The 27,306-nt window shown below is 40.7% G+C and overlaps 1 protein-coding gene across 1 annotated transcript in view; it reads right to left on the reverse strand.

The window, feature by feature from the left end:
* The window catches only part of GNPTAB (N-acetylglucosamine-1-phosphate transferase subunits alpha and beta), a 51,967-nt gene that overhangs the window by 11,827 nt on the left and 12,834 nt on the right, over nt 1-27,306 (reverse strand). The window contains exons 2-13 of the mRNA XM_054719411.1: nt 26,022-26,107; nt 18,396-18,515; nt 17,212-17,253; nt 14,734-14,939; nt 13,351-13,415; nt 12,950-13,084; nt 6,302-6,463; nt 5,735-5,914; nt 5,355-5,525; nt 3,665-3,788; nt 2,411-2,614; nt 658-1,763 (exon numbers count right to left, since the gene is read on the reverse strand). Coding sequence (XP_054575386.1) covers nt 658-1,763; nt 2,411-2,614; nt 3,665-3,788; nt 5,355-5,525; nt 5,735-5,914; nt 6,302-6,463; nt 12,950-13,084; nt 13,351-13,415; nt 14,734-14,939; nt 17,212-17,253; nt 18,396-18,515; nt 26,022-26,107 — 2,601 coding nt within the window. The remainder of the gene's footprint in view (nt 1-657; nt 1,764-2,410; nt 2,615-3,664; nt 3,789-5,354; nt 5,526-5,734; nt 5,915-6,301; nt 6,464-12,949; nt 13,085-13,350; nt 13,416-14,733; nt 14,940-17,211; nt 17,254-18,395; nt 18,516-26,021; nt 26,108-27,306) is intronic.

Here is a 27,306-nt window from a genome sequence, read left to right on the forward strand (position 1 = left end):
CACTAAGAATCCATGAGGGGCAAATGACATGAGGACCCTAAGAGCAGGACTAAACTGGATTTCAGAGAAAGTATCACTGGCATTGGCTTGAGAACAAGAGTTGTGTGGTGAAGAGGGGGGCGCAGGGGTGTGTGTGAAAAAAGTGAGGAAATAAACCTAGACAAGGACTCTGCAGTCCTCACTCAACAATCATCCAATGCCTACTGCAGCAGGTACAAGATCCTTCCTGAATACAATGAAAGGAGTAAGACCCAGTTCCCTCTCCATCCTCCTTTCTTCCAGCCTGACATCTGCCCATGGCTGTGCTTTGTTCACAGTCCGGCCTAGACCACAGGATTTTTCTGGGTCTATCAACGCTGACCCACCCTTCACAAGTCAGCTCCCAGGATACTTCCTCAAGGATGCCTTCCCTGATACCTCCAGGCAAAGGTAAGGAGTTTTCCCTATGGACTCCTTACCCACACCTCACCAGAGACAAACACTTGTCAGTTAGGGTTACCGAGATAATTAAATGAAACCATGTAAGAAAAAGCATTTAATTCAGTGGCTGGCGCAGGGAAGTGCTGAACAATTGGTAGCTATTGTTACATTATCATCACTTACAAGGTTATTTATTGTTTCTGAGCATGGGATGGAATAAGGCTAGATGTAACTTACATCAAGAAGATCTTGGAAATACTTTTTTTTCTCCCAGGGCAAAAAGCCGGGGTAACTGTCAGTATAATGTTGCAGCTTTCTTCCAGGCAATACTTCCTTAGCACCTATGTGACTTTCAGCGTTGTCCTCCATTCTGTTTTCCCCTTGTTCTTTCCCTATGATTTGCTCTTCTCTGGGCACCTGGTTTTTCTGTGGAACAATCAGAGATGAGAGCTTTTCTTTGGACACACTTCCACCTCCCACTTTTTGGGTCTGACTTTCAGATCGAAAGCTTGCTTTGGTTTCCAAGTCCCGGGGTGGAGTCCGACGCTGGTAGTGGCCATTCACTTTTATTGTCTTTGCTGGAAAAGTCGACCTCTGTAATCTCTCCGGTGCTCCTAAGCTGTTTGGCCGGGTGCTTCTGTGAACCTGCTGCTCCAGTGGGGCCGCCACACTCTCATTTCTTTCCTCTGTGATGACAGCCTGGTTTATTTTTACTTCAGCATCCTGTGAGTTCATCAGAAACGATGTCAGCAAGGCTGACTTTGATAGGTTGTATCCCTTCATAGTGATATCTCCACGTTCTAGTTGCAAATCCAAGTTAGTGAGACGCAACTGGGCCTCTTTGGGGAGGAGCGAAATGTTTACCAGGGGAATTTTCACCTCCTCTTGCGATCTCCCAGTTGTGTTAACATCGTGTCTCTTGAACTTTGGGAAGCGTTTTTCTTCGGGAATATCCTCAAATGGGATTTCCACCTCTGGAAGAAGTGTTATGGGGCTAACCAATGTCTGGTAAGACCTCTGGGTGGTAGAGTTCAGTTTCGGTTCTTCTCTTGTGTCAACCTCGACTGAGATCTGGATTTTGAACTCCTTGTCGTCCCTACTTTGAAGTGTGAGATTAAAATGTATTGTAGTTGCATTCATTCCACTGTGCATTATGAGGTGGATGGTTTTCCACTTATTGGCTATGGAAGCGTGTCGAATTATGGGGTTGTCACTGTAGGCGCCTTCGATTCCCCTTTTGGCTATTTCTGCAAAGCTGAAATAAGGCAGGCATTCACCTTTTGGGATAACATAGTGAGTCTGGTTTGGGAGAAGAGTTACTTTATATAATTCATGAAAATGATCTGGAGGAGAAAACACAAAAATTACTTTTTAGAAGCTAACCATTTCCCCCTTTTTCCTTTAATTCTTAGGGTTTGAGTTTTTACTTGCTAACAGTGACTCTAAATGGACTTTAAAATAATCAGAAATTCTAACACAGGAGCTACTGATATAGGGCTCCTTTCCAGTCATTGACATGGAATGCTTCTGAGTCTGACTCACTACGGAGATAGGACACAATTCTGACAGCAAGTTCCAATGATCGACTTCCATCTACTGTCCATGTGAAAAAATACAACTGTCTGCTAAAACAATCTCTGTTAATAAGCTACCAACAAGATCCAGTAAAACTGTCTTTCTTTAATAAATGTCTTTTATTATTTCCAAATTAAGCTATCACCATATGTTTTCAACTAAAGGAAATCAGCTTAGTAAAAAAGACAAGACACTGGAATAATACCAGAGAAGATGCAGCCTTAGTATTTACTGTTCTTTAAAGATCTGTGTCCTTCTCTTATTTTTAACTTACAGCTAGTATGGATGCAAGGCTGGGAAAAGGATACACAGAGAATAATGACTTTAAATAACAACGAGCCAAAATGCTCTCTAGTGCCCAAGGACTTTTATCCTCTTATTCTTTTTCAGTAGATTATTAGGACAATATATATACCTTGCCCACAGTCGCCAGCATCAAACCCACAGGACAAGACGTTGCAGGCCTGGTCACAGAACTTATCAGCGAGCCAGGAGTTTGCACACCCTTGATTACAGTAAGAGACACTGTTTATTCCTCCACCAAAGTGCCAGGGCTGGACAGCTCCCAAGCTCCCGGTTCCCCCGCCTCCGGCACCGTAGCGACTCCCTCCACTGTGACCTGTAGAGGGAGGAGGAAAAGAGAATCTTGCTGTTTTTACAAGGGTGAAAAAGCTCCTTATTTCTTCACAGCGTTTTCAAGATTGATGCATGAGTCTTAGTCAGGAAGGGTTCATTCTTTCCTCAGTTCATGTAGCTAAGAAGAATAAACTGAAAAAGGAACATCACCTGGCAGTGGGCAGGGCACCTACTAGCCTGGAGGGACCTCAAACTGTCTCAAGGGGGCACCTACAGATGTGGATGGAGGAACAGGAGAACAGGGAGAGGTTTTCCAAACACTGACTGTCAGAACTGCCCAAACATACCCTAATGCAGGTGCTGCCCTCATTGTCAAGTGTGAATGTCTTATCAGAGGCTGAGTTCTCTGGGCTCCACAGACCCATTCTGCACGTCTGTGTTCTCTCCCTGCAGCTGGCTGCATTTCTCAGAAGTGCCTCTGAGAGATCTGAGTGAAACACAACTTGAGGTTTTGTTTCCTCCCATACTTAACACTTTTCCAAATCTGTTTCCTCACATGGAATACGGGTGCCATCTGTGCATACAAGCTCTCTTTCCTAGGTGACTAAGAAATTAAGGTGAATAATGTTTCATAAGTTTAAATTTTGTGCACACTGAAGGGCAATAATATAAGCGTCTAAGAAAAGGAGAAGAGATGCTGAGGAGAAAAGACATTTATCTCATGATCTCTTTTTCATTCACCGACCTAAGACATCTGCTGCTGGAAGCCACCAGCCAGGAGCTCCTACGAGAACCAGTTAGAGTTGTTCTTGCTCTTGAACGTACATAATGAAGGGCAGTCCCTGTTTTCATATTTTCAATAATAAGAAAAGGCCTGTGCAAGTGCAGGGCCCATGTGGGAAAATGCCCTCAACAACAGATAATATGAATAAACTGGGCCACAGCAGGACACTTGTCATCACCTCCAAAGAGTCTACGGATTACTGGTTATTTTAATACATGAAAATGTTTAACTCATGGTGCATGTTCAGTAATGATTAGGAATGAGAAACTTCCAAGAACAGAAGCAAATTACCTTTAAACGCATTCTTACCAGAGCAATCCCCGCCATCCCAATCACAGGCCGAGTTATTGCAAGCCTTGTCACAATAGCCATCTTTAATCCAGGAACCCGGGCAGCCCTCAGCACAGTTTGGCACAGGCCATGTCAAATAAACCTACGACAAAACCAGAGAGAATATAAAACAGTTTCTGACAGTCTTCCTTCTCAAATTAGAATTCTTTAAAACAAAACTGAGCCTCTGGAAAAAGGTTAATATTTTCCACGGGCTGACTGCATTCATGGGGGGTATTTTGCTTTAAGTCTGCCTGCACCGAAGGCATTTCCCCAGTTCTGCTCTTCTGATGATACTGACTGAGCACATTTACTCTATTCATTACACGAGGAAAGCAGACAAGGACTCAGCTCACGGAGCAGTTTCTCACACTGTGGTCTTATAATATATTTTGAAATAAAATAGCAACAGGTCAGACTTAACTGGGAGTACAAATGCATGCCACAGTAGGTGGAATGTATTCCACACGAGTCAATGCTTTTCCGTGACAATTGTCACTAGCTCCTGAGTGTATTTGTATTTGCATCATGGCTGAGAAAAGCAGATGAACTCTACACATCCTCCACTGCCAGCATTAAGTTTTGTGGCAAACTAACCAGCCCAGCGACCTGAGCTGTGAGCCCCCTGCTTTCACAATGAGTGATATGGTACATGGTGACTTCTCAAACTAAAATCATTAAAAAACATGCTCCCCTTCGACAGTCTGCATGCCTTTGCACATTCCATCTGTTTGGAATCTAGTGAACTCCGACTTGTTCTTCAAAGTTCATCTCAATTCAGATGGGCATCCTTCCCTGTTCCTGTCTGATTTCACCCTCCCGTGTGCCCACTGTTTAGCAGCCGGGCACACCTGCTGGCATGGAAATCACTGCGTGGAGTCACTGATTTGTGTGTCTTCTCTGTCAAGCCACAGCTCAACTCCGCAGCCATACAAGCTAACACAGGGGAGGCCACTGAGCAGGGGCACAGGGCAGTGAGCACACTGGAGTGACACCAACAGCAACAGGAAAAGTAGCTTCGTGCATTTAGCCTTACAGTTGCAGAGTTCATCACAGGCTTATGGTGATAAGTCTCCAGCTTATCGATGACTCCTTCTAACAACTACCCGGGTATTCCTATTTCCCCCACTGGGCAGACAGGAAACATAAAGGTCAGATTATTGCCGAGGACCATCCTAAATAGCTGGCTTCTGATCTGTGCTTCTCCATCCTGCCTCTCAAAGCCAGAGTGAGACCAGTCTCGATGAAATTTCACCCACTCCTTTAAGCAGAAAATTGAGCTAACTTTCTATGTTGGTCACTTTGCTGACACTGTAACCATGATTTTGTGTTTCACGGTGATTTTGCCTTTTCTGCTGTTGTTGTAGAACATTTAAAGGATTGGGAGGAGACTGGGAGGAAAGAGTGCGTTCTGGGTGACTGAGAATGCAGGCAAGCGAAAAACTACCAATCAATTAAAAGTTCCAATCAACTCAAGTCCTCTTCCTTCTTCTAACATAGCGACTTAAAAATCTTTAAGTAGTTTTCTTTCTCCCATTTGATAACTCTCCTGATTAAATGCTTATTTGATCAAATCTGAACACAGTTGTACACATATTGATTCCTGATTTCTTGTTAATAACTCCCAAGTGACTTCCGAGCCAGGAATCCCTTCCTCTTAGATACCCACCTTTTGACCTTTGGAGTGACTATAAAAATCATCTGGCCAGACATCCTTCCCAAACATGACATCGTCATTCAGGTAAATGAACTTCTGGGACAGCCCTTCGATGCGATGAATGTGACTTTCAATAGCTGGTGAACTAAAGGTAGGCAAGTGGCTCAAATTTCGAAAAACATCCTTTGAACAGAAAAATACAAGAGAGAAAGAGGGTGGATGAGAGGGGTTTTTCTTTTCTTTTTGGTTTTGCAGGAAGGCAGGCAAATGGAAGAATGAAAGGAAGGTGGAAATGGAGGTGAGGAGGGTGAAGGGAATGAAATCAGGGAAAGGTAAAACAGAAAAGACAGAACAGAAAACCACAGCCTCATGATATATGGAAAGCCACGTACCTGGTGTGTTACTATTGTCACTCGAGGATTATCAAGGTTCAGCCAGGATGGAATCTGCCCATTGGTGACTATGAAAATATTCCGAACCCACGGCGCGTGCCTCTCGATAGATCGCAGTGAGTATCTCAGTTCTTCATTATCTTCAAAGCGGCTGGCAGAAACATCTTCATCCTGCTTGGACTGAGAAAAACGCCTGGTGCTTGAAGATGTAAAATAGCCCTGAAGTCACACCTCCCCCTGTGTCTCCCTGGCCCTCTCTGCTCTCAGGGTGCTCTGGCAGACTTTTAAAGACCCAATCTTACTTTGAAACATTACGAAAACTGCAAAAGACTCAGCTCAGTTACAACAACAACACAGATACACAGCATTTCTTTAACACACTTTTTTAGGAAAGGTTCTTGGATCTGCTTCTTGGTCACTTCAGGTAATATTAACCAATGGCAGGGACTGGAACATTAGAAAAGTCCCAGTGAACTCAAGTCCTCTTCCTTCTTCTAACATAGCAACTTGTAAATCTTTAACAACATAAACCGACTCAGGTTTTGAAAGGATCTTTGCATCCCTTACCTGGCTGATGGCACTCAGATCCCATAATAAATACGCAGGACTTATGGTCAGTTCTTTCCCATCGATGGTCATGTTCTTCTTCGTCTGCTTATTCAGTTCTTGGAAATCTTTGGGGTTGTTCAATTTTAGGAGTGCTACACCGGCCTCTGAGTACAGGTGCAACTATAAAATGACAACAGGGTTACCAGTGGAAAAACTGAGCCCTAATGAAGAGACACCTTGAAATTCCCATTTTGATCTTTAAACTTTAAATATATATATATAAAACATAGGCTATGTATTACCAGTATGTATAGTATACATCTAAATATATATTATACATATTTAAAGATTAAGAGTTTCATATGTATATGAAATAGCAAGCCAATATCACACACACACACAAAGAAGAAGAAAACCTAAACAGGCCAGATGCTTTTCCCAAATGAATGGAACGGGCCAGGAATTAAGAACAAGAGGGAGTGGCAGGGCCCTGGCCAAAGGGACATCTCAGGCCCCATCTGAAAGCTGCAGCCACTACTCAGTGCCACCCAGTGCTGCCAGATCTAAGAGGCCAGGAAATCTCCTAATTCCCTTTTTAAAAATTTTTAATTACAGTTGACATTCAATAGAAATTTCCCAATTTTCAATGCTGGCTCAAATGTTTTTGATTGTCATAGGTTCGAACACAGCACTGGTCACCAGTTTATGACCTGTGTTCTAAAATACTCTGTGTTCTGCTTACTCTGGGGGCAAGTCCTGCAGTGTAACCTCACTATACTGGGTGGGTACCACGTCTGCTAGCAGGCGGCCGGATGGCTTTTGTGCCCACACGTAAGATGAATGAGTGTCTTTGGCAGAGCTGACTGACGTGCTTCCAAAACCACGTTTGGGGCAAAGCGTTAGAAGGAATCATAAATCTAAGAGGGAACATCATAAGCATCAACACGTTTTTTGTTATCGATGTGAGAGACACCATGATCGGTTGCTTCCTGTACACGCCCTGACCTGAGCTGTGATTGGGCCTGCAACCCACGTAAATGCCCTTGACCAGGAATCCAACCCTGACCCTCAGTCCACGGGCCCATGCTCTAACCATTGAGCAAAACGGGCCAGAGCTTAACACATTTTATAAACAGGCTTCCCCACCTCTGCGCAAGTCCATAACACCCTTGATGTTTATGTTCTAAGCCTATAATACAATTTCCCCATGAAAACGGCCTTTCAGAGCTTAAAAAGCCAGGAAGAGGACTGAAAACCACTAACTGAGGACAGCAAAATCCTTCTGCCGAAGTGACTCTTCTAACGGAGCCCGGGCTTTGTTTTAAATTTATAAACCGGAAGCAAACACAAATTACTATGGCCTCAGATTAAGCTCTTGTATTTGTAACATGACTATACTTAGCTCATCTTTCAAAGGTTCCTGAGTTTACGTAGGCCCCAAAACTAAAAGTTAGAGTCAGAATTTTCTCTTTTCCCCTTTTTATTATGTGGGCCGTTCACTCTTATCAGAAATGCTTGTCATGTCTTCCTAACTGATTACGTTCTTTCACCTTGGCAGTGCCTGGCATACACTAAGCACTCACTGAAGGTCAGCTCTCACTGCTGCCACCGTCCTGCCGCTGGGCGAATACTCTTCTACCTGGGAACCTACAGAGCCTCACTGTCCCCCCTAGGCCTCCGCTGCTCCCACAGCACCTCTTTGGGCTCCCTGGAGTATAAAAACCACTACTCTAGAATAAATCAATATAGTGTTATCATACACTAATTTAATTTTAAAATTACTGGGGAAATATCCTTATCTTAATCTCTTCTTCCAAACTGCTTTTATTCTGAAAAACTATTTTGAAATTTCACAGACAGTTGCCTAAGGTAACTATACAAGTAAAAAACATAAGGGAATATTTGTGTATGAAAAAGAATTTCTGCCACTGCAACCAGGTTTTGAGTAGTGAAAAAGGGTGGGAAGAAAGTATCCTGGGCTAGCCACTAGGTGGCTCTCCAGTCCTGGACACCGTAATTACTTTTCCGGAAAAGACAGAAAGGGTACTGAAGCGTGGTTGTAGTGAGTGCCAAAGGCTGGATTTCTCAGCTTGGGCAACTGTGGGCAACTGCTTCTATATGTAGCTTCTTACTTGAAATTGTAAGTTTATCTAAATTCTTTAAATGATAAGTTTCTCAAAGAGAGAACAACTGGACACCTACCCCCTGAAGACCCACAAGGGACAAGTTAGTGTGACTGAGAGATAAACCGTGCTATCTTTAAGTCACTGACACTTCCATATGTTTGTTACTGTGGCATTTTCAAGAATGATGTGCCTCCCCTGGCTGATTTGGCTCAGTGAATAGAGCGTTGGCCTGCAGACTGAAGGGTCCCGGGTTCGATTCCAGTCAAGGGCACATGCCTGGTTGTGGGCTCGATCCCCAGTGTGGGGCGTGCAGGAGGTAGCCGATCGATGATTTTCTCTCATCATTGATGTTTCTATCTCTCTCTTCCTCTCCTTCCCTCTCTGAAATCAATAAAAAAAATAAGGAATGATGTGCTCGATACACACATATATGAGATAGTTTATGGTTAGGGAAAAAACATACCAGCTAATAAAACTGAGAAACAAATTAGCTCCTTCTAATGATCCGACAACTCAAACCTACTACGTCTTAATATGTGCTGGTGGTTTTCTAAAACTTAAATCAGTTCCAGAGCTGCTTGTTTAATCTGCTTATGTCTTTATTTTAGGAATAAAACCAAAAGAAAGGGTGTCCTGCTTTAAGAGAACAGGTGCATAACCAATTGAAGGGAAGTCACTAAAAGAAGGGGCATGAATACAATATTCTTACAATATACTGTGACCTTGAACATGCCCTGAACGGAGGTCCAGGCAGGACAATATGTTGTTCCCACTCTGCCCGCACTGTCCTTCCTGCTGAAGCATGCAACTTGGTCAGCCTTCAAGTATCCCGCGCAGCCCTTTCTCTTTGAAAATTCCCCCATGTCTCTGATCCACACAGAACTCTCCTGTCTCTAAATGCCAACCTCAACTCTAGACTACTCTTCTCTGTAGCTAATCCTATACTGTCTTGTTTTGCTACTTGAACACTTACTATACAAACATACTGCCTCCCAAAAGAGATTACAAATAGCGTAAAAACAGACCCACATCCTCCACTGCTTCTGCACACCCACCCAGCAACCATTATCATGGAACTGAACCAAATGTGAGACTGCACTTGAGAGCTTTGGGAAGATTTTCCACCTGCTCTAACATATGTTAAAGAAGTGAACAAGAACAAAAATAAAAAAAAAAAAAAACAAGCAAAAACCCACCATAAATGAAAATGTCTAAAAATGCAGGAGGATTTAGAACGAGTGAGCTGAAAATAAAGACCAACAGACAATCTAGTTTCTCAAAAGGTGAATTCCGTGTCCAGCACATACAAAAATTCTACAGATCATACAAGAATTCACCTCAAGGTATCTCAAACTCGAAAGCCTTCAATAGAATAGATTGATTTTATAAGACCACAGTAAAGTTTTTATGAATTCAAATCTATTACCTGGTAAAAAGAAACCATTTTCCTCAAGTCCCACCTCCCCTCCAGAGGGTGCAGGAGTACAGATTCTGGCTTTGCTCTAACCAGAATAATAAAGGCAAAGTAACGTTGCATGAATACAGCCCCGGTAGCATAAACCTAGTGAGGCCTATGGATAACCACACTGGCCGAACTCTTTCCCTCTGTAGTCCCAGACAGTGTATGTGGTGGGCGGGTTTACAGTCACAGCCTTTCTTCTTGCTCATTCTTCAACAAGCATTTCTGGAGTGGCCCCCTAAATGCCAGGCCCCAGGATAATCACTAGGGGTACAGAGGTGAACAGGCAATACCAGTGAGGGGTCTGGGGCAGAACAGAGCTCTGGATGGCAAGGCCTCCTGGAGGAACTGAGAGGGCAAAATGGTTCAGCTGTCGAGGCCCCGGAGTCCATGCCTAACGGCCCTTTCCTCCACGTGCCACAAAGCGCCTCTAAGGAAACATGGCCCACACTGAGCTCAGAGTTTCCTTCCTGAAAAAGCTTGCTTCTCCCACTGAAGCTCTGAGTGTGGCTAATGCCATCACTCCCATCTTCTCTAGAAGCACCCACTTCCCCTTTCATTTTCCCTTCCCTCTTCCCCAGCGAGTAAGTCACCAGGTCATGCTGAGGGGCTCTCTCTGAGGTTTCTGGAACCACGCTCATCCTTGCACCACTGACGAGGCACTTGCTGAACCCAAATGTCTTGCTGGGCTCGGGCAGCAGTGGCTAGACTGGTTTTCCTGCCTCCAAAGTCATCTTGTCTAATCCCTAACTGCTACACCTCTTCCTGCTGTTTCTTTGAAAGGGGTCCTTCTGCCCTGGCTGGTATGGCTCAATGGTTAGAGTGTTAGCCCACGCACCAAAGGGTCTCGGGTTCGATAACAGGCAAGGGCGAGTACCAGGTTTGCAGGTTAGATTCCTGGCCCCCTAAATGCGTGAGGACAGACCCACGTCCTCCACTGCTTCTGCACACCCACCCAGCAACCGTTATCATGGAACTGAACCAAATGTGAGACTGCACTTGAGAGCTTTGGGAAGATTTTCCACCTGCTCTAACATATGTAATCTCTTTTGGGAGGCAGTATGTTTGTGAGGGTGTGTGCGGGAGGCAAGCAAACAATGTGTCTCTCTCACATCAATGTTTCTCTCTCTCTCCCCTTCCTCCAGTCTCATTTCCACTCACTGAAAAATCAAAGGGAAAAAAAAAATCCTCAGGTGAGCATTTTTAAAGAAGTACAGATATACCTGTTTCTGTAATTCTAGAACCAATAGCTAGGAAGCCAAGAAGCCAAATGAACATGGCTGAAATCAATGTTAATCTATGGTTTTATCTATAACCCAAATCAATAGCAAAAATAGTTCAGGGGAAAGAGGAATGTAATATATCTTTTAAAAGAACTGCAGATTAAGAAAGAATTCAACCCTAATCTAGCTGGGCACTACCATATTTCCAAGTACCATTTAAAAAGTAATGGAGGAAAATATGAAAAAAACAACCATAAATGTCATTCATGTTATCATTATTTACAAAGATTGTACAATGTATCTTAAAACAGTGAAACAGATGGGAAAAAAGAAACAAGCTGGGGAGAAGAATATAAAAAACATGTTCAAAACAGGTACTAAAGTAAGAACTCCCCCACTCACAGCTCTCCCCCACCACCTCCAGGTCCATCCTTTACCTCCAAATTGTTCAATGACATCAACAGGAACAAGAAGTAAGAATCAGTAAGCTAAACACAGTGGCAGAATTTAACACTTCTTAGTAATATCAAGAAAACCAGGGCCTAACAAATTCTGAGCCAAGAACCTTATGCCCTCTCTTTTAAGAGAAAAGACATCCATGTTTTACAACTTGGAAGGCTTCTGACAGACAGCAGGCATCCTGACATAAGGTCACATGGAAAGTATATCCACAGAAACTGTGCCCTAAATCAACAAGGCAATTGGCTCTGAAAACAATACAAACTCTGTTTCTCCAACGCCTCCCTTCCCCAACAATTCAGTTCTCCACCAAGTGGTTCACAGAAAAAAATGTCTAAACCGAACTTCCGTTTTCAAACTGACAACCCGTTCAAGCTGACACCTCGGCATGACAAAAAGCATCTCACAGGCAACAAACAAAGGAGAGAATGCTTTCCTTGCTGGTGATTAGCACAATTTTAAAACATAAAGAGGCCATCCAGAGTGCTAATGTTGCTAAGGGTGTGAAAGAAGCAATGATCACGGACAATTGAAGAGGTAGAAAAACTTGTTCATTTGAATAAAAGAAGAGCAGTTAGCCAGTGACAGCCATTTCCGACAGTGATACTAGTACATGAACAAGCTAAGATGCTGCATGCTGACCAGAAGGGACATCCCTAGACCTAGGCCGAATGCTAAAAGTGATTCATTTAAGGCTAGTAAGGGGTGGTTGGATAAATTTAGGAAAAGAAGTGTTTATTTATAGATTAAACAATACATTAGACATGTACTGTATATGAGAGAGAATAAGAGGGGAATAATTTGTGGGTCTGGAATGGATTAATTCAATTTACATTATTTCTAATGGGAAAAAAGGATTCTGATTTCGAAGAAATCGCTTCTCCAACAGCCTTCCAGAAAGAATTAAGTTTGAGAACCAAGGTTCCACTGTAAATGTGACGGAAAAGGCATGTCACAAGGCAGCCTCCACAGTCAACTCTAACAAATGGCATCACTGGTCAAGCATGAAGAGTTAATAAATATAAATCCTAAATATGTTAATGGCTCAATTAGCTATTAATGAAGGGAGGTTTCACATTATCCAATGTCCCAAATATCTGAAGCACACTCCCTCTGAGTAACAGCACCTGACACATAGTAGAAGCTCATTGGTTAAATAAATGATCCTGCTTCGGAGAAACCTGCAACCAAATAAGACCCTTAAGATTTTTTACCCAAATGAAGAGTAAGGAGTGAGGATCTCCTATAAACAAAGGGCTGTCTCCATACTGTGGCAGAATAGAGACCCACTTGGTTTCCTACGATTGCCAGCTTTCCTATGAAAGAAATGGACCGCAAGAGAAGAATCATGCATTAAATGAGATGTTTATACTGGGTGCTCTATTGTCTAGGTTCTTACCAATTTTATTTTAGAAGAAAGATTTTCTGGCAATTTTGCTTTTAGTTGATTTGTCTCCTTGAAGGTCAGTGGAAACCCACTCAGGAAAGCCAAATCTTGCATTAGCACTAGCCCAGGGACTTCTTTATCTGTGGTCTAAAATGAGAGGGGAAAAATACAAGTCACTTTCCACATTACAAGGCTGGTGAAATCTTACAGCTGAGAAAACCAGCAAAGGTCTATTGTATCATACAAGCTTCAAAGTCAGAATTAAGATTACTTAGATCAACATTCATTAATCCTAGCAAGCTAGCCTTAGAGGAAAAGTAAACATTAAAAAGTCTCTCAAAGTAAACCAGCTTTACTACTCATACTTGTATTCTAGTCTACCGCAAGAACAAAATTAATTTAAAATAACATACCAAATAGCCCCTCCAAACTGTCTGTTTGCTGTTTCCTTTAAAGGTTTCAGCATGGGCATCTTCAACTGCAATAAAGAATACAACAAACAAGCCAATTTTTAATGAATACTTAACTGTAACATCTGACAGGACACTGTACAAAGCATTTTGAGAGCTGTTAAAATAGTATTATACATGGTCTCAAAAAAAGGTAGTTAAGGGAGACAAAACCCATCCAACAAAAGTGGGACGATGTAATGCAGTGTGTGATTAATGTTAAATTTTGCAATCCAAAAGGAGAGATTCGTGTGGGCAGCAGAGACATGGAGATGACAATTTGACGGAAATCACAGCTGTAGGAGCAGACAGAAGGAGCTCTTGGAAGCCAGGCCAGTGGCATTTAAACTAGCAGTAGGGACCCACTGTAGATCCTAGGGCTCCTCAAGAGTCAGAATGAACTGAGGGGATGCTGAATAGATTATATTGTTTTAAAGGTTAAATGATAAATTCTTATATAACTACCTATACAATATTGGTCATTTTGGCTCTGCCCCCCCCCCCGCCCTTTTTTTTCTTTTTTGCCTCTGGCCCTTTAAGAAAGGATCTGCCATCACTGACCTAGATAACTGAGGATGGATGATGTGACAGGGGGTAGGGGAGGCTGGGGGAAGGTCAATGGGGGGAAAAAAGGAGATATATGTACTAATATATATAATACTTTAAACAATAAAATGAAAAAAAAAAAAAGAAAGAGTGAGCCTATGTCCCACTATAAATGTAAGCGCCACAAAAGCAGGAATGTGTCTTTTTGGTTCTCTGCTGTATCCCTATTACCTAGAACATCAACCAACTCAGAGCAGTGGCTCAACGAACCTTTACTGAATGAATGATATAATAAGTAGAGCAGTCAAATAGAAACCCAAATGGGAATTCAAAAAACAGCTTTTAGAAGACTACAGTTTAATGCAGATTTTATTAATCAAAATCAAGTCTTTGCTATGCTATAAAATTAGTAGAGGAAAATCCAAGATTCTCACCATAGGTGTTACAACTGAGTTATAATTGTTAACATAATGTCATTTATTTTTTTTCTTCAGGTGAAATGTTTTCAGAGTACCTTAATTTAAGGACATCTTCATTTAAAAAACAAAGCTAACTTTAACCAAATAATAAATCAGATAACTTACTATAATTTGTCAAAGATTATCCCTTTACTTTCCCTATATATTTAAAATATAACGAATAGAAAAACCTAGGTTATTTATACTGAACAAATAGCGCTTGTCAAAGCGAGCACAAAAATTGAATTTCTTTAAAATTGCACCATTTCTGTTCCACTAAGAATTTTTAAATTCAAACATCCAATGATAACATGACTTTGAAATGCCCACAAGAAGACCTTACCATTCTTAGTACTATCGAAAACAACAACTGAAACGTTAGTCGAAGGGTTTTTTGGTTTTGCAACATTGAATACATCGCTGGCAAGATGAAAAGAAGGGTAAAGAGATGGCAGGTCCTTCAGTGTGACGTTGGCCGGCAGGGCTGGGTCCAGGACAAGCATTGGCACCTTAATGCAGTGTGTCAGCAAACATTCCAGCTGCTTCTCACTGGAAAGAAACACCAACACGCTCACAACAACATTCTTGAAAAATCAATCAACACTAAAAAGCTGGTTGGTACCACTACATTTCCCAGATGTTTGTCTAATAGCCTATTAAAAATAATATTTTAATAAACAAGGAATTTTATCTCAAAAATATAAAATTTAGTAAGTTAGAAGTATGAGATATAAAATCATTAAGGGCAAATCTAAAGATAGAGCTTTTAAATTTCTATTAATAAAATGACTGCCACCAAAATTTAATAACTCAAAGTAGCACCAAAAAACAGTATTTCATTACTATCATTTTAAAGATCACTCATAATTCCAGAGAAGCCCATTATTAGGCTGAATAGAAAGTTCATAAATTCTGTTTGATAGAGTGTCATCATACTACACACAACTTACCAAGTTCAATTAGAATACAATTAAATGTATTGGATATGATACAACACTGATGCAAACAAAAGTAAATGGTACAAGGTTCTAAGATAATTTCATATGAGACATTTCTATCTACACCTAAGAAATACCTAGAATAAACATATATATATATTTAAATATATTTAAACATATTTTATTGATTTTTTACCGAGAGGAGGGAAGAGGGAGAGAGAGTTAGAAACATCGATGAGAGAGAAACATCGATCAGCTGCCTCCTGCACACCCCCTACTGGGGATGTGCCTGCAACCAAGGTACATGCCCTTGACCGGAATCGAACCCGGGACCTTTCAGTCCGACGCTCTAGCCACTAAGCCAAAACGATTAGGGCTAGAATAAACATATTATCTAAACAAACGAACAGGCAAAAGACACAGCTAGAGAATTCACAAAGTGATAGCTATGACTATAAATAAAATTGTCCAACCTCACTAATAATGAAAGAAATGCAAAAGAAAACAATGTTCACTAAATTAGCACCCTTCAAAAAATACTAGTAGTGACTCAATGTTAGCCAAGTACAGTTAACCTGTTCCTCTCCAAAACTGTTAGTGTCACCATAAATGTTTACCATTTCCTCTTTGGAAATACATGTACAGTATATCATATTAGTTGAAGGGTTTTTTGGTTTTGCAACATAAAAACATATACATGCTTCTTCCTCAAGAGTTTACTTCCATGAATCTAGTCCAAGTAGGAGAAGAGAAACAGGAAGAATAAATAAACCCACACACAGAAAATGCCAGACCCCCAAAAAATATCACGAAGTATTGACAACAGTGAAAATACGTTAAGTGTCCAACATTTAGTAAATTATAGTGCAGTTACTTTATGGGATATTATACAACTATTAAAATTGAAAAGAAAGAAGCATGAAGGTAATTTATCAACATAGAAATATGTATAATGGTATAAAATTTTAAAAATAGGATAGGACACAAAATTGTACAAAGATTACAAGTTATAAGTATAAAAACATGCATGAAAAGAGAATAATAAAATGATCATAGTTGTTGAATGAGGACCACAGAATTCTGTATATCCTTTTCACTTTCCTCTCAACTTTTCTGTAATGTGGCATCATCACTTTAAATAATTTAAAAGGAATTTTAAAATAATAGTATAACAGTAGTATATATAAGTAAATATAAATAACATAAACAGATGATTCAGAAGGTACTTCTGGATCTCAAAACTGCTCAGGATCATTTTTCTATGAATAATTATTTTATTTTTAAGTCTGTTAAGTGGGGAAGTGATCATTAACAGAGATTTCCACTTCTCAGTGAGACAGTCTTGTTTTAAGGATCTAAGTCAGGAATGATTCAAATCAAGATAGATATATCAGATTTTTGTCACTGAGCTAAATTCCCTTCCTAGCCCTCAAATATAAAACATACAACTTAAAAAAAAAAAAAAAAAGACATACAACTTCAACAGAATTTAAAGGTAAGGAAATATACATTAAGCGCATAATTAAATAATGGATATAAATGAAACACTGCAGTTAGAGTTTAAGAAAACAGTACACCAAGACAGATTAATGTGGGCAGAGAAGAAAAACCTGTCTAACCCTTACAAAAAGTGATAAAGCTTTGGTTAGTTAGCTACAACCCAAATAACCAGAGTCCTCAATCAACTACACCTTTAACACTGCAAAATTTCCCATCTAATGAATGCATAGTAATTTGGGGGTCAAAAACTAGCCGAAGAGGGATTGAATAGGAGTAAAAGTTAACACAAAATACTGTGTTCCCAACAGAAACAAGTGCGAACCTGGAAGTTTCACTTAAGTCCTTCAAATTTTTATTCCTGACAGAAAGATCAAACTGCTTACCTCTTCTTAGTTGGTTCTGTTGTGTTCTTCCCAAGGATTTCTCTAAAGAAAGCAAACACATTTCATTACATATGCATGGACCAGTGCTGGCCCTAAATGTGAATAGGAGATGACTTACAACATTGATTTTCTTGGTTACCCCACTGGAACTAACCAGTAGGGAGTACTATAATGCTTATAACATTTAAGGTATATCATTAAATTATACATTTAATGACATCTGATCAACAAATAATATCATGTGCCTTCCACAGTAATCATGACAGATTACTTAAAATGGAAGCTTTTACATCTTACTAGTAGAACATGGTACCAGGCTGTCAAAGCTGTTTGCATGCCCTGGGAAGGTCTTCCATCATTCTCTAACACTGAGAGAAGGACTATTTGTTGCAGTATAACCTGGCCAATGACCTGCAACTGGGTGGCACCCATAACCTTCACAAAGGAGTGAATGGAGAAGTTCTCAGCAAACACTCCTGAGGAACCAGAGGGGAAGTTACATCAGCGAGGTCCCTCGCTCAGAAGGCTCTCCAGAAGCCCACTGTACCTACCTTGCCCAGATAAAGTAAGTAAAATGATCAAATTCCACATTAAAAAGAATTACCCAGTTTCTAGTTCCATTGTATATTAATTGATATTAAAAGGGGATATGTTTTTACTGCCTTTATTGAATGGAGAAAATTTAAATCTGTAGGCCTGTTTTCTTTTTCAAGGGACCAACCTAACTTACTGTATAGCTATTTTATGTACTAAAACCTCACTTCTTTCTTTCTTTCTTTATTTTTATTAAGGAATTATATGTGTACATATCTTACCATTGTCTCCGCCCCCATAAAACCTCACTTCTTGAGGATGCCTGGGACTCAGGCTGAGTGAGCAGGAAGCCTGGAGCTCCTTTAGGAGGCTCCTCCACCGTGAGGCCCCTCAGAGACCAGGCCACCACGGAGTGCCACGGTCTAAAAAGATCATCTAACAAAGGGAGGCCAGGCTCTCATCAAAGTGGCCGAGTCCTCTTTAGGCACCAAGAAACAAGGGTCAGACATATGGCTGCCAAGATCCTGCAATGGCATGCATTTGAGATGCAGATTTTTGTTTGGATGGCTTCGCAAATGTCACCTTACCCTTCTGAGCTGTACTGTTACTTGTAGAACGTTGTGTTTTGTTTTTTCAAATCTCAGCTTTACCTCATGGCTTTCTGCTCCTCTTCCATCTGTTCCCTGACTTGCTGCAGTTCCTTCAGTAGTTCAAGGTCGGTGCCATTCACCCAGGTGTACACCACGTCGATCGGCATGGGCAGACAGAGCCTAGGGCAGACCCACAAGTCCTCAAGCTCATATGCATTTTTCCAATATATTTGAAGAGTATGTCAGGTTTAAACTTAGAGGTCATGAAAAAAAATCAATGAGAAGGTAATTCCAGCATGGCATATGTCACAGAATTGCACATTTCAAACTGGAGCTGAGGGACGAATACATGCTGGAGAACTTTATGCAGTTTATGTACTTCATGTAGTTGGCATCATTTGGTCCTCACAACCACCTTGTAAAGAGACTGCTATCACTCCACATTTAGGATTGGTGTGTGTGTGTGGTGGGGGGGGGGTGTCTTAGAAGTACACATCAAACTGATACATTCTCAGTTTAGTGAAAATTGGTATACAAATGCAGCTAAACAGAGAAAAGAATTAGAAGAGTTATCAAGCAGTCTAGAATGAGGACCTAGCTCTACTGAATGCTGTAGCCTTCCTGTTCCTTGCTGCCCCCAAGTCCTAGAATGTCCCTCCCCCAGAATGTAAGCTCCAACAAAGCAGGAAACTTCCGTTTTATTCCCTGAAATACCCAATAGAGTAGAAGAGCTCCTGGCACATAGGAGCTGAATGAGCCAATGATTTCTATGAGACACTAGCACAGAACTTCCCAAACATGCTCAAATTTTCCCCTCATTATCCCCAAAATAAGAAGTCAGACAGGCTTTTAATTCTTTGTTTTGTTATTGTTGTTTTTTTGCTCTTTTTGTGTGTAGGGGGAGAGTTTGCTTTTAATTCTTGAGTGTCCTTTCTAAGCCTTATCTTAGGGTTTCTGTTCAGGTTGTACCCATGATAAAAGCTTTCTTCAATCAACTTACCCAATCCTACCCATCTTTCAGGGACTGCCCTAGAGCTGTGACCAGGAGTTCACAGTGACATATGACATATACTTTGGATGGTTCTGTGTATAGTTTGGTCTTTTCCAAGTAATGGTAATGGTACAGTGTTTTTTCTTTTCTGTTTTTGTTGTTGTTGTTGTTGTTTTGTTTTTGCCAAGGATCAAAGCTTCCTCTCCTTTTGTTTTCCTCACAGGCAGGCACAGGTTAAGGCCCACAACAGTACAAAGGGCTCAAGAGCCTAACCAAAACATCACGTCTTTGCTTGTGGCTACAATTAACCCATGCAGTGCAGGGTTAATTATCTCATGGAAAATAAATGTGGTTTGGTGGGTAAATCTTTCCTATTAAAAAAGGAAGAAAAAAAGAAGTGACAAGTTTTAGCTTAAAAGAAGCAAGCGAGCCCTAGATGGTTTGGCTCAGTGGATAGAGCATTAGCCTATCGACTGAAGGGTCCTGGGTTTGATTCCAGCCAAGGGCACATGCCCAGATTGTGGGCTCAGTTCCCAGTGTGTGTGTGTGGCGGGGGGGGGGGGGGGGGGGGGGGGGGGGTGGGCGGCAGCTGGTCAATGATTCTCTCTCATCATTGATGTTTTGATCTCTCTCTTCTTCTCCCTTCCTCTCTGAAATCAATAAAAATATCTTAAAAAAAAAAAAAAAGCAAGTTGAGATGAGCAGAGAAAAGGAGTGTCTACTTATTCAGTGAATAAGTGTTTACCGAGCACTTAGTAGGTGTTAGGCACTGTTCTAGATGCTGGGGATTCAGCAGTAAATAAAAAAAAACCTCAAATCTGTGCTTTCATGGAGCTTACATTCTAGAAAGGTGAAGACGTGAAATAAACCAAATATAATCAGATGATGGCCGGTGTTATTATGGAGAAAACAACACAGAAAATGGGGACACAAAGTGTGCCTATGTGGGAGGTCAGTGTTAAACGGGGAAATCAGAAACAGCCTCACTGGAAGATGGCATTTCAGCAGAGATGTGAAGGAAGGGAGGAAGTCAGCCATGTGGGGAACTGGGGGAAGAATGGTCCAGAGGAAGGGAATGCCCTGTGCAAATGCCCCAAGGCAGACACCTATGGGGCATGGTCAGAGGCCAGTGTGGCAGAAGCAATGGGAGCAAAGGGAAGGACAGAAGAGGGGGTGGGGTAAAGAGGTACCAGGGGACGAAGGGCTTCATGGGAAAATGAGGAATCACCTCACACTCAGGCATGTGTGATGGCTTGAACCCTCCTGAGTCAAGGGTCACCACTGCCTGCAAATTAAAATCTAAACTCCTACACACTCTGCCCCTTGTTTTCTGGACACTCCAATTGTATGGCCTTACCCAAACAGGATGAGACCTTGCAGGCTTCTGTGCCTTTGAACATGCTTCCTCCTCGGCCTGAAATATCCTTTCTTTCATGCTTCTTTCAACCACTTCCTCCTTCCCAATCGCCCTCTTCCCACTGCTCCCACAAAGAGCATGTACTGCTCAACATGCAACTCCCAGCGTGCTTTGTACACTAAGGGATCCCTAGCACACTGTGTTGGACTGTTGTTTAGTGTCTATCTTCCCAGTCTAGACGCAGTATCTCTGGGCCGAAATGTTATGCATCCTGTGCCCTGCTTCATTATTTCCTCTCTTTCCTTTATCTTCAGGCTCTCTCTTCCACCGTAATGGTGTGCAAAAAGCTTCCTCGTGTGGGTTTTTTCTGCATATATCTATATCCATGGTTCTCAAATGCTAGCAGGAATCACAATCTCCTGTAGGACTTGTAAAACAGACTGCTGGGCTCTATCCCCAGAATGTCCAATTCACTAGGTCTGGCCTGGGGCCCCAGAATTCACATTTCTAACAAGGTCCGAGATAAAGCCAATGCTGCTGGTCTCAAAATTCACTTTGAAAACTGCCGATTTCTATGTCCATTATAGTTCACATTTTTAAGTAAAAAAAAAACAAAAAACTTCCCCACTAAGATGTCAGTTCTATGTGAGTTCTGCTTATTCATCACTGCATGCTTAGGAACAGTGCCTGGTACACGAATAGGGTTTAATATATACTTGTTAACTAAGTAAGTATTAGTTCATTCCCTCAACATACATTGGTCTTTTCTCTTAAAAAAAAAAAAGCCTCACATTACCCTCATGTAAATTATCTGAGGTCATCCCACTCCTACTTCTTGGGGTTAATTAGACTGAAAATTTAAAAAACTGCTTAAGTAATTTAATTTAAAAATATTTTAGTAAGAAAAAAAGAACTGTTCGTTCCAAAGCTTTCCTGTAAAAGTACTTATCTGCTATTAAAGATTTTTAAAGTAGAATCAAGAGATATCCATACATATTCAAATGAGGAAAACAATGTAAGTACATAATGCATTTATGTACTGGTTTTTCTAAGGCTATATTATAAGATCAATTTAATTCTTTGGAGTTAAACTAACAAGCCTAAGGAGACCATGTGATCTACTCTGGGTCAGTGAGTCAATTGTTTTTCTATTAGACACGGTCACAGTGAGTGTGAGTCTTTCATTCTAACCACGAGATCACTATCTTAGTCTTCAGACGAGAAGGAAGTCTTTATCTTAGCCTGAAGACTATCAGTCACTTCTGACTCAAAACCAAAGCTGTGGTGACAGTGACACAACTTTTATTTTAATCAGTTTAGATTAAATGAAAAGTAGGTTAAAAAAAAACATAAAACTTAGGGCTTAAATAGTATCTCAGAACCAAAAAGTTGGGAGAGCTTTTATATTTAATCTAATATCTACAATTTAGAGAAGACAAAATCAAGCCCCAAACAAACATAAGGCCTCATAATTAGCAGTAAATAATTTATATATTCACCTGTTACTGACATATAGAATGGGATTTTTTCCCATTCAGGGCAAACAACATGAAAAAGACTTATAGAAAAACTAGCAAAATCATGAAACTTCCTATAAGCATTATGATATTTTAAAATATATTAGAACATATGATATGTTATATATGACCCACTTACTTGTCATCATCAAAATTATGCAATTTTGAAATACCCCTGCATAAAAATCAAACTACATTTTAATGCAATCGAAAAGCAGGAAAAGAAATATTTAACATACACAAAAAATTTCTTCAGAAAGAGAACAAGAGTTTGATTAAAACCGCTGACCTCAATATTTGTGTTTTCTAAGCTAGTTATCCTTCTAAAGGCTGTGAAGCGCTTGGGGCAGGGATTTATACAGCTGCACCAGCAGCACCCAGCACAGCAGAAGGCACAGTAGGTTAACTAGGTACTCAATAAATGGTTGAGTAAGAAAAAAGACAACCCATTTTGAGCTTTCCTTAGAAAACTCAGTGTTACTAAAATGAAAACTGAAGAAGCAGGGAAATTCTATTTCATTAAGAATTCGTTAATGCAATAGTCCTCAAAGTGTGGTCATCAGACCAGCAGCACAGTATCATCAGTGAACACGTTAGAAATGAAAATTCCCCGAGCCCCTCTTAGACCTACGGACTCAGGCACTTCTGGGCCGGGGAGAAAGCCCTCCATGAGATTCTGGTGCATAATAAAGTTTGAAAATTGCTACATTAAGGAAATGGTTCTCAAACTTTTTAGTCTCAGACCCTTCACACTCTTAAAAATTATTAAGGCCCCCCGCCCAAAAAAGTTTTTGCTTATAGGTTATAACTATGCACACCTAACATATTTTAAGATAAGTTTTAAAATATTAACTCATTTTAAAACAAAATAAACCACTTCACTATTCATATGAATAACTTTTTTAATGAAAATAACTATTTCCCACAACAACAACAAAATTTAGTGAGAAGAAAGGCATTGTTTTACATTTCTGCAAATCTCTTTTGAGACTTAGCAGAAGAAAGCAAGCACCTCCAATCTCCTGTATTCAGTCTGACCCTTTTATGTTATTTTGGTTGAAGTGTATGAAAAAAACCCAGGCTCAAACATATATGAAGTTGGAAAGAGGAGTATTTTTTGCTGCTACACCAAAAAAAAGTGATAATTTCTTAAAAATTAGTTGCAATGTGGAGTCTGAAACATAAATTTTTTGTGCTTTTATATTCAGATCCATTGGTCTTTCTTTCCCTTTGAATAATGGCTCTTTCACCCATGCAAGAGTCTATAATCTGTAACACCAATGTACTAGTTATCTGCAGAATAACAGCGTATAGAGTTTTGCAGACCTGCGGAATGGTGACGCACTGCCTTAATTTTCTTATATAATATTAACAAAGGGCATTGCTTTGGATAATCACAAATCTAGTCAGAGAAGCCTACAATATTGTGACGCTGGCTAAGCTCACAGTGGTGGAACCATGTTTTCCAAAATTCTAATTTTCACTTGAAAGTTTAAGCTTTAGCATTGGCAACCAATACTATTACTATTTTTCCTTCAAGAGACAGGATCGCTTGTTCATTGTCAAGAAAATCCTTGCCAAATAACCAAGTCTGAGTAATCACACTTGAATTTGTCCTTTCAAGTTATAACAATGGTGTTCCATGAGCAGAAGAGCTAGTTCGGACCGCAACTCAAACAATCACCATGTGGCTTTTCCTCAAGACAATCCCCATGCAGTCAGGTCTTTAGGTCTGCTTCCCCTTTCCTCATACACGTTAAAGGCATGCTTACTCAAAGGGCCAATATACAACCAAACTAATCATTTTTTACTGCTTCATCGTGAGTATTTTTAAGTAAACCAAGTTTCTCTTGCCCCTGCAAATATGTGGTGGTGGAGAATACAATGACTCATGCTAAGGTGTGGCAATGTTACCCACACTGCTTTACACCATCAATGCTAATGTCAACACAGTAAAAAAGCAAATGGCACCTTAGTATGGTCATAAAAGTAGTTTTGATTTCACTTCTTTTTTCAGAGATCCTAAGAGAAAGATCTAGTTTCCCTACTCCACTAGTTACTTGGCTACAAGTTACCTCCCCTACTAGACTACAAAATTCTTTACAGCAGATAGTTATATCACAGGATCTAAAACAGAGTAAGACTCAGATTCCATCTTCATTAAAGAAGCAAAGTTTGGGTGGTCATTCATTTAAGGACTACAGCAAAGAGTAAAGCTTTAGGTCAACTCAAGAAATCCCACAAGCCCTCTTCATTGAGATGGTGTGAACTATAATAGTGCATACATCCAGCCCGGCCAGTGTGACTACATGGTTGAACATCAGCCCATGCACCAAGAGGTCACTGGTTCGATTCCCGGTCAGGGTACATGCCCAGATTGTGGGTTCAAACCCCAGCAGGGGGAGTGCAGAAGGCAGCTGATCAATGTTTCTCTCTCATCGATATTTCTATCTCTCTCTTCCTCTCCCTTCTTCTCTCTCTAGTAATCAATAAAAGTGTATTTTTTTAAAAAAATAGTGTATACACCTAATTAGCAGTTATTTTTAAAACTACTTACTTGATAGAAATCACTAGGCACTCATAACAAGAGAGAAGAGAGACAGGAAGTGCTTCTAAGCTGGGGACAAGGGCTCCAGAGGAATCAGTGATACAGTCTAGAGGTTCTTAGAAAACTGTCCAAGTGTGCCAATGAACACCAATTATTACTTGTAGTTTCATTAGATTTTCTGGTTCAGTAAGAGTAGCGGGAAGGATTTATGGGTTCTATCCTCAGGGGATAATGACAGTCAGGATCTGTGGTTATGGCTTCTGACATTTAGACCAAGTTTTTTTGTGAAGTTAAGTACCTCGGTAGCTACCTCCCATTTGTTTTGGTCCCCTCTTGCTCCTTCCCCTTATTGATTTGCTGTGTGTCATTACAATGAAAAGGAGAGTCAATAGATACTGCACAAAGTGAATAAATCAAAAAGGAGAGGACTTTGTTTTTAAAGATGGAATGATCACCAGAAGAATCCAAAACAAAAATTCATTAACAGTGGTTCCTGAGAGTGGGGAAATCCAGAATGGAACAGAGAGAGGCTTTACTTTCTACTTTTCTGTATTGCTGAACTGTTTTCACCAGAGACATCTATTGCTTTTATGATATAAAACAATATAAATAACTTTATAGACAAACACTGAAAAGAGCCCGTGCAATTCATTTCAACTGCAAGAAGGGAAGGAAGACATTGGTCAAGACTGCTCCCAATGTCTTGTGAGAGAGGAAACTCTCCAAGAAAAGGAAAGGTTGAAGGCAGCATTCAAGCATGGCTGTACCAAGAAGCGTGGCCTTAAGGAGCCAAAGATCCAACCTGTGAGGTCGCTTGCTCCTTCCCATAGCAAGACAGCAAGATGTGGTGGCCACAGGGGCAGGTGAGGTCCAGTCCCGGTGGCGACCATGGGAATGGCCCTGGTTAACAGAGTGACGTCAACCAAAGAATACTGGTCAGGGCTCAGAACAGCTGCAGAGTAGCCACTCAGTTCCTTCATCCTTCAGGGGGATGAAATTACCTTTACCTCGTGGAACTGGGGCAGCATAAAATGAGATCATGTAACAAAGTACTCAATAAACTGCAAGGCAGCATTACTCTTCGGGAGTCAGATTTTCCATCTAAAAAATGTGAGGATGGACTACAAGGTTCCTTCAGATGGGAGTAGTCTTAAATAAGTTAAACCATATCTACAACTTGGAGAGATCCCTTAATTGCTATATTTAAACATGGGTGATTTCATGACTTATCATTTAAGTAAAAATAAACTCCCCAAAATTTATCTTTTCTCACCGATTCTGAAAGGACTTTCCAGCAACATTGTCTCTGTAGGAATCAAACAAAACGTGGTATTGATCCCGGCTCCATTCCAGAACCACCTAGGGAAAAGAAGACGAAGAAAAAAAACAACGTTTAGGGTGTGTTTTGTTTTTGTTTTTAATCTTCACCAAAGGAAATATTTTATTGATTATTTAGAGAGAGGGGGAGGGAAGGGGATAAAAGGGAGAAAGAGAGAAAAAGAGAAACATCAATTGGGGTTGCCTCCCATATGCGCCCCAACTGGGAACCTAACCCACAACCTTTTGGTGTATGGGATAATGATCCAACTGAGCCACACTGGCCAGGACAAGAAACAATGTTTTATTTGCATCAAATAGTAAGAGTTTACAACTTTCATTTCATTAAGAATTGCTAAAAGAACAGGTAAAGCAATGAAAATCCATTTATTACTCAGTGCCTGCCGTATGCCAGACACTGTGCTCAACCCAGATGAATAAATTACAAGATAAGAATAGTCTCATACATATGAAAATCAAAGAGATTTAAAAGGCTGTGATATGAGAATTGGGTCTTGGGAGAATGAGGTCACCAGGTAGAGAGAAAGGACAGTGCCAGAAGAGCATGCTCAAGGCTGAAAGCAGCAAGGGCGAGTTGTTTGAGGACAACTATGCAGCTGGTTTTGGCTGGAGCACAAGCAGGTAGTAACTGGAGAGAAATGCGGCTGGGAAAGGACGCTGGGCCTGGACTGGGATGTGCCTTATGTGCCAGGGGAAGCAGAGGTACTGGAGGGTTTTAAGGGGCCTATATGATCCATTCAAAACTTGGAAAAGGCCCGGCTGGTGTGGCTCAGTGGTTGAACATTGACCTATGAACCAGGAGGTCACAGTTCGATTCCCAATCAGGGCACATGACCAGGTTTCAGGCTCAATCCCCAGTAGGGGATGTACAGGAGGCAACCAATCAATGATTCTCTCTCATCGTTGATGTTTCTAACTCTTCCTCTCTGAAATCAATAAAAATATATATTAAAAAAAATTCTTACTTGCCATTTTGAACTATTCCACCCACCCCCACCTCACATGAACATGCATACACACACACACACACACACACACACACACACACACCTCCTCTCTACACTCTACTACTAAGGATAGTTTGTTGGTAAAATTTAAAAAACAATGAACTAAAATACTATTTATTAAAATACTACATGAGCCCTGAAATACGTCATAAACAATGTTATTAAGAATTATTGCCCAGCCAGTGTGGCTCAATGGCTGAATGAGATGCAAAG

This window comes from Eptesicus fuscus, chromosome 7 (assembly GCF_027574615.1).
Source record: "Eptesicus fuscus isolate TK198812 chromosome 7, DD_ASM_mEF_20220401, whole genome shotgun sequence".
In the NCBI taxonomy this organism is placed as follows: domain Eukaryota; kingdom Metazoa; phylum Chordata; class Mammalia; order Chiroptera; family Vespertilionidae; genus Eptesicus; species Eptesicus fuscus.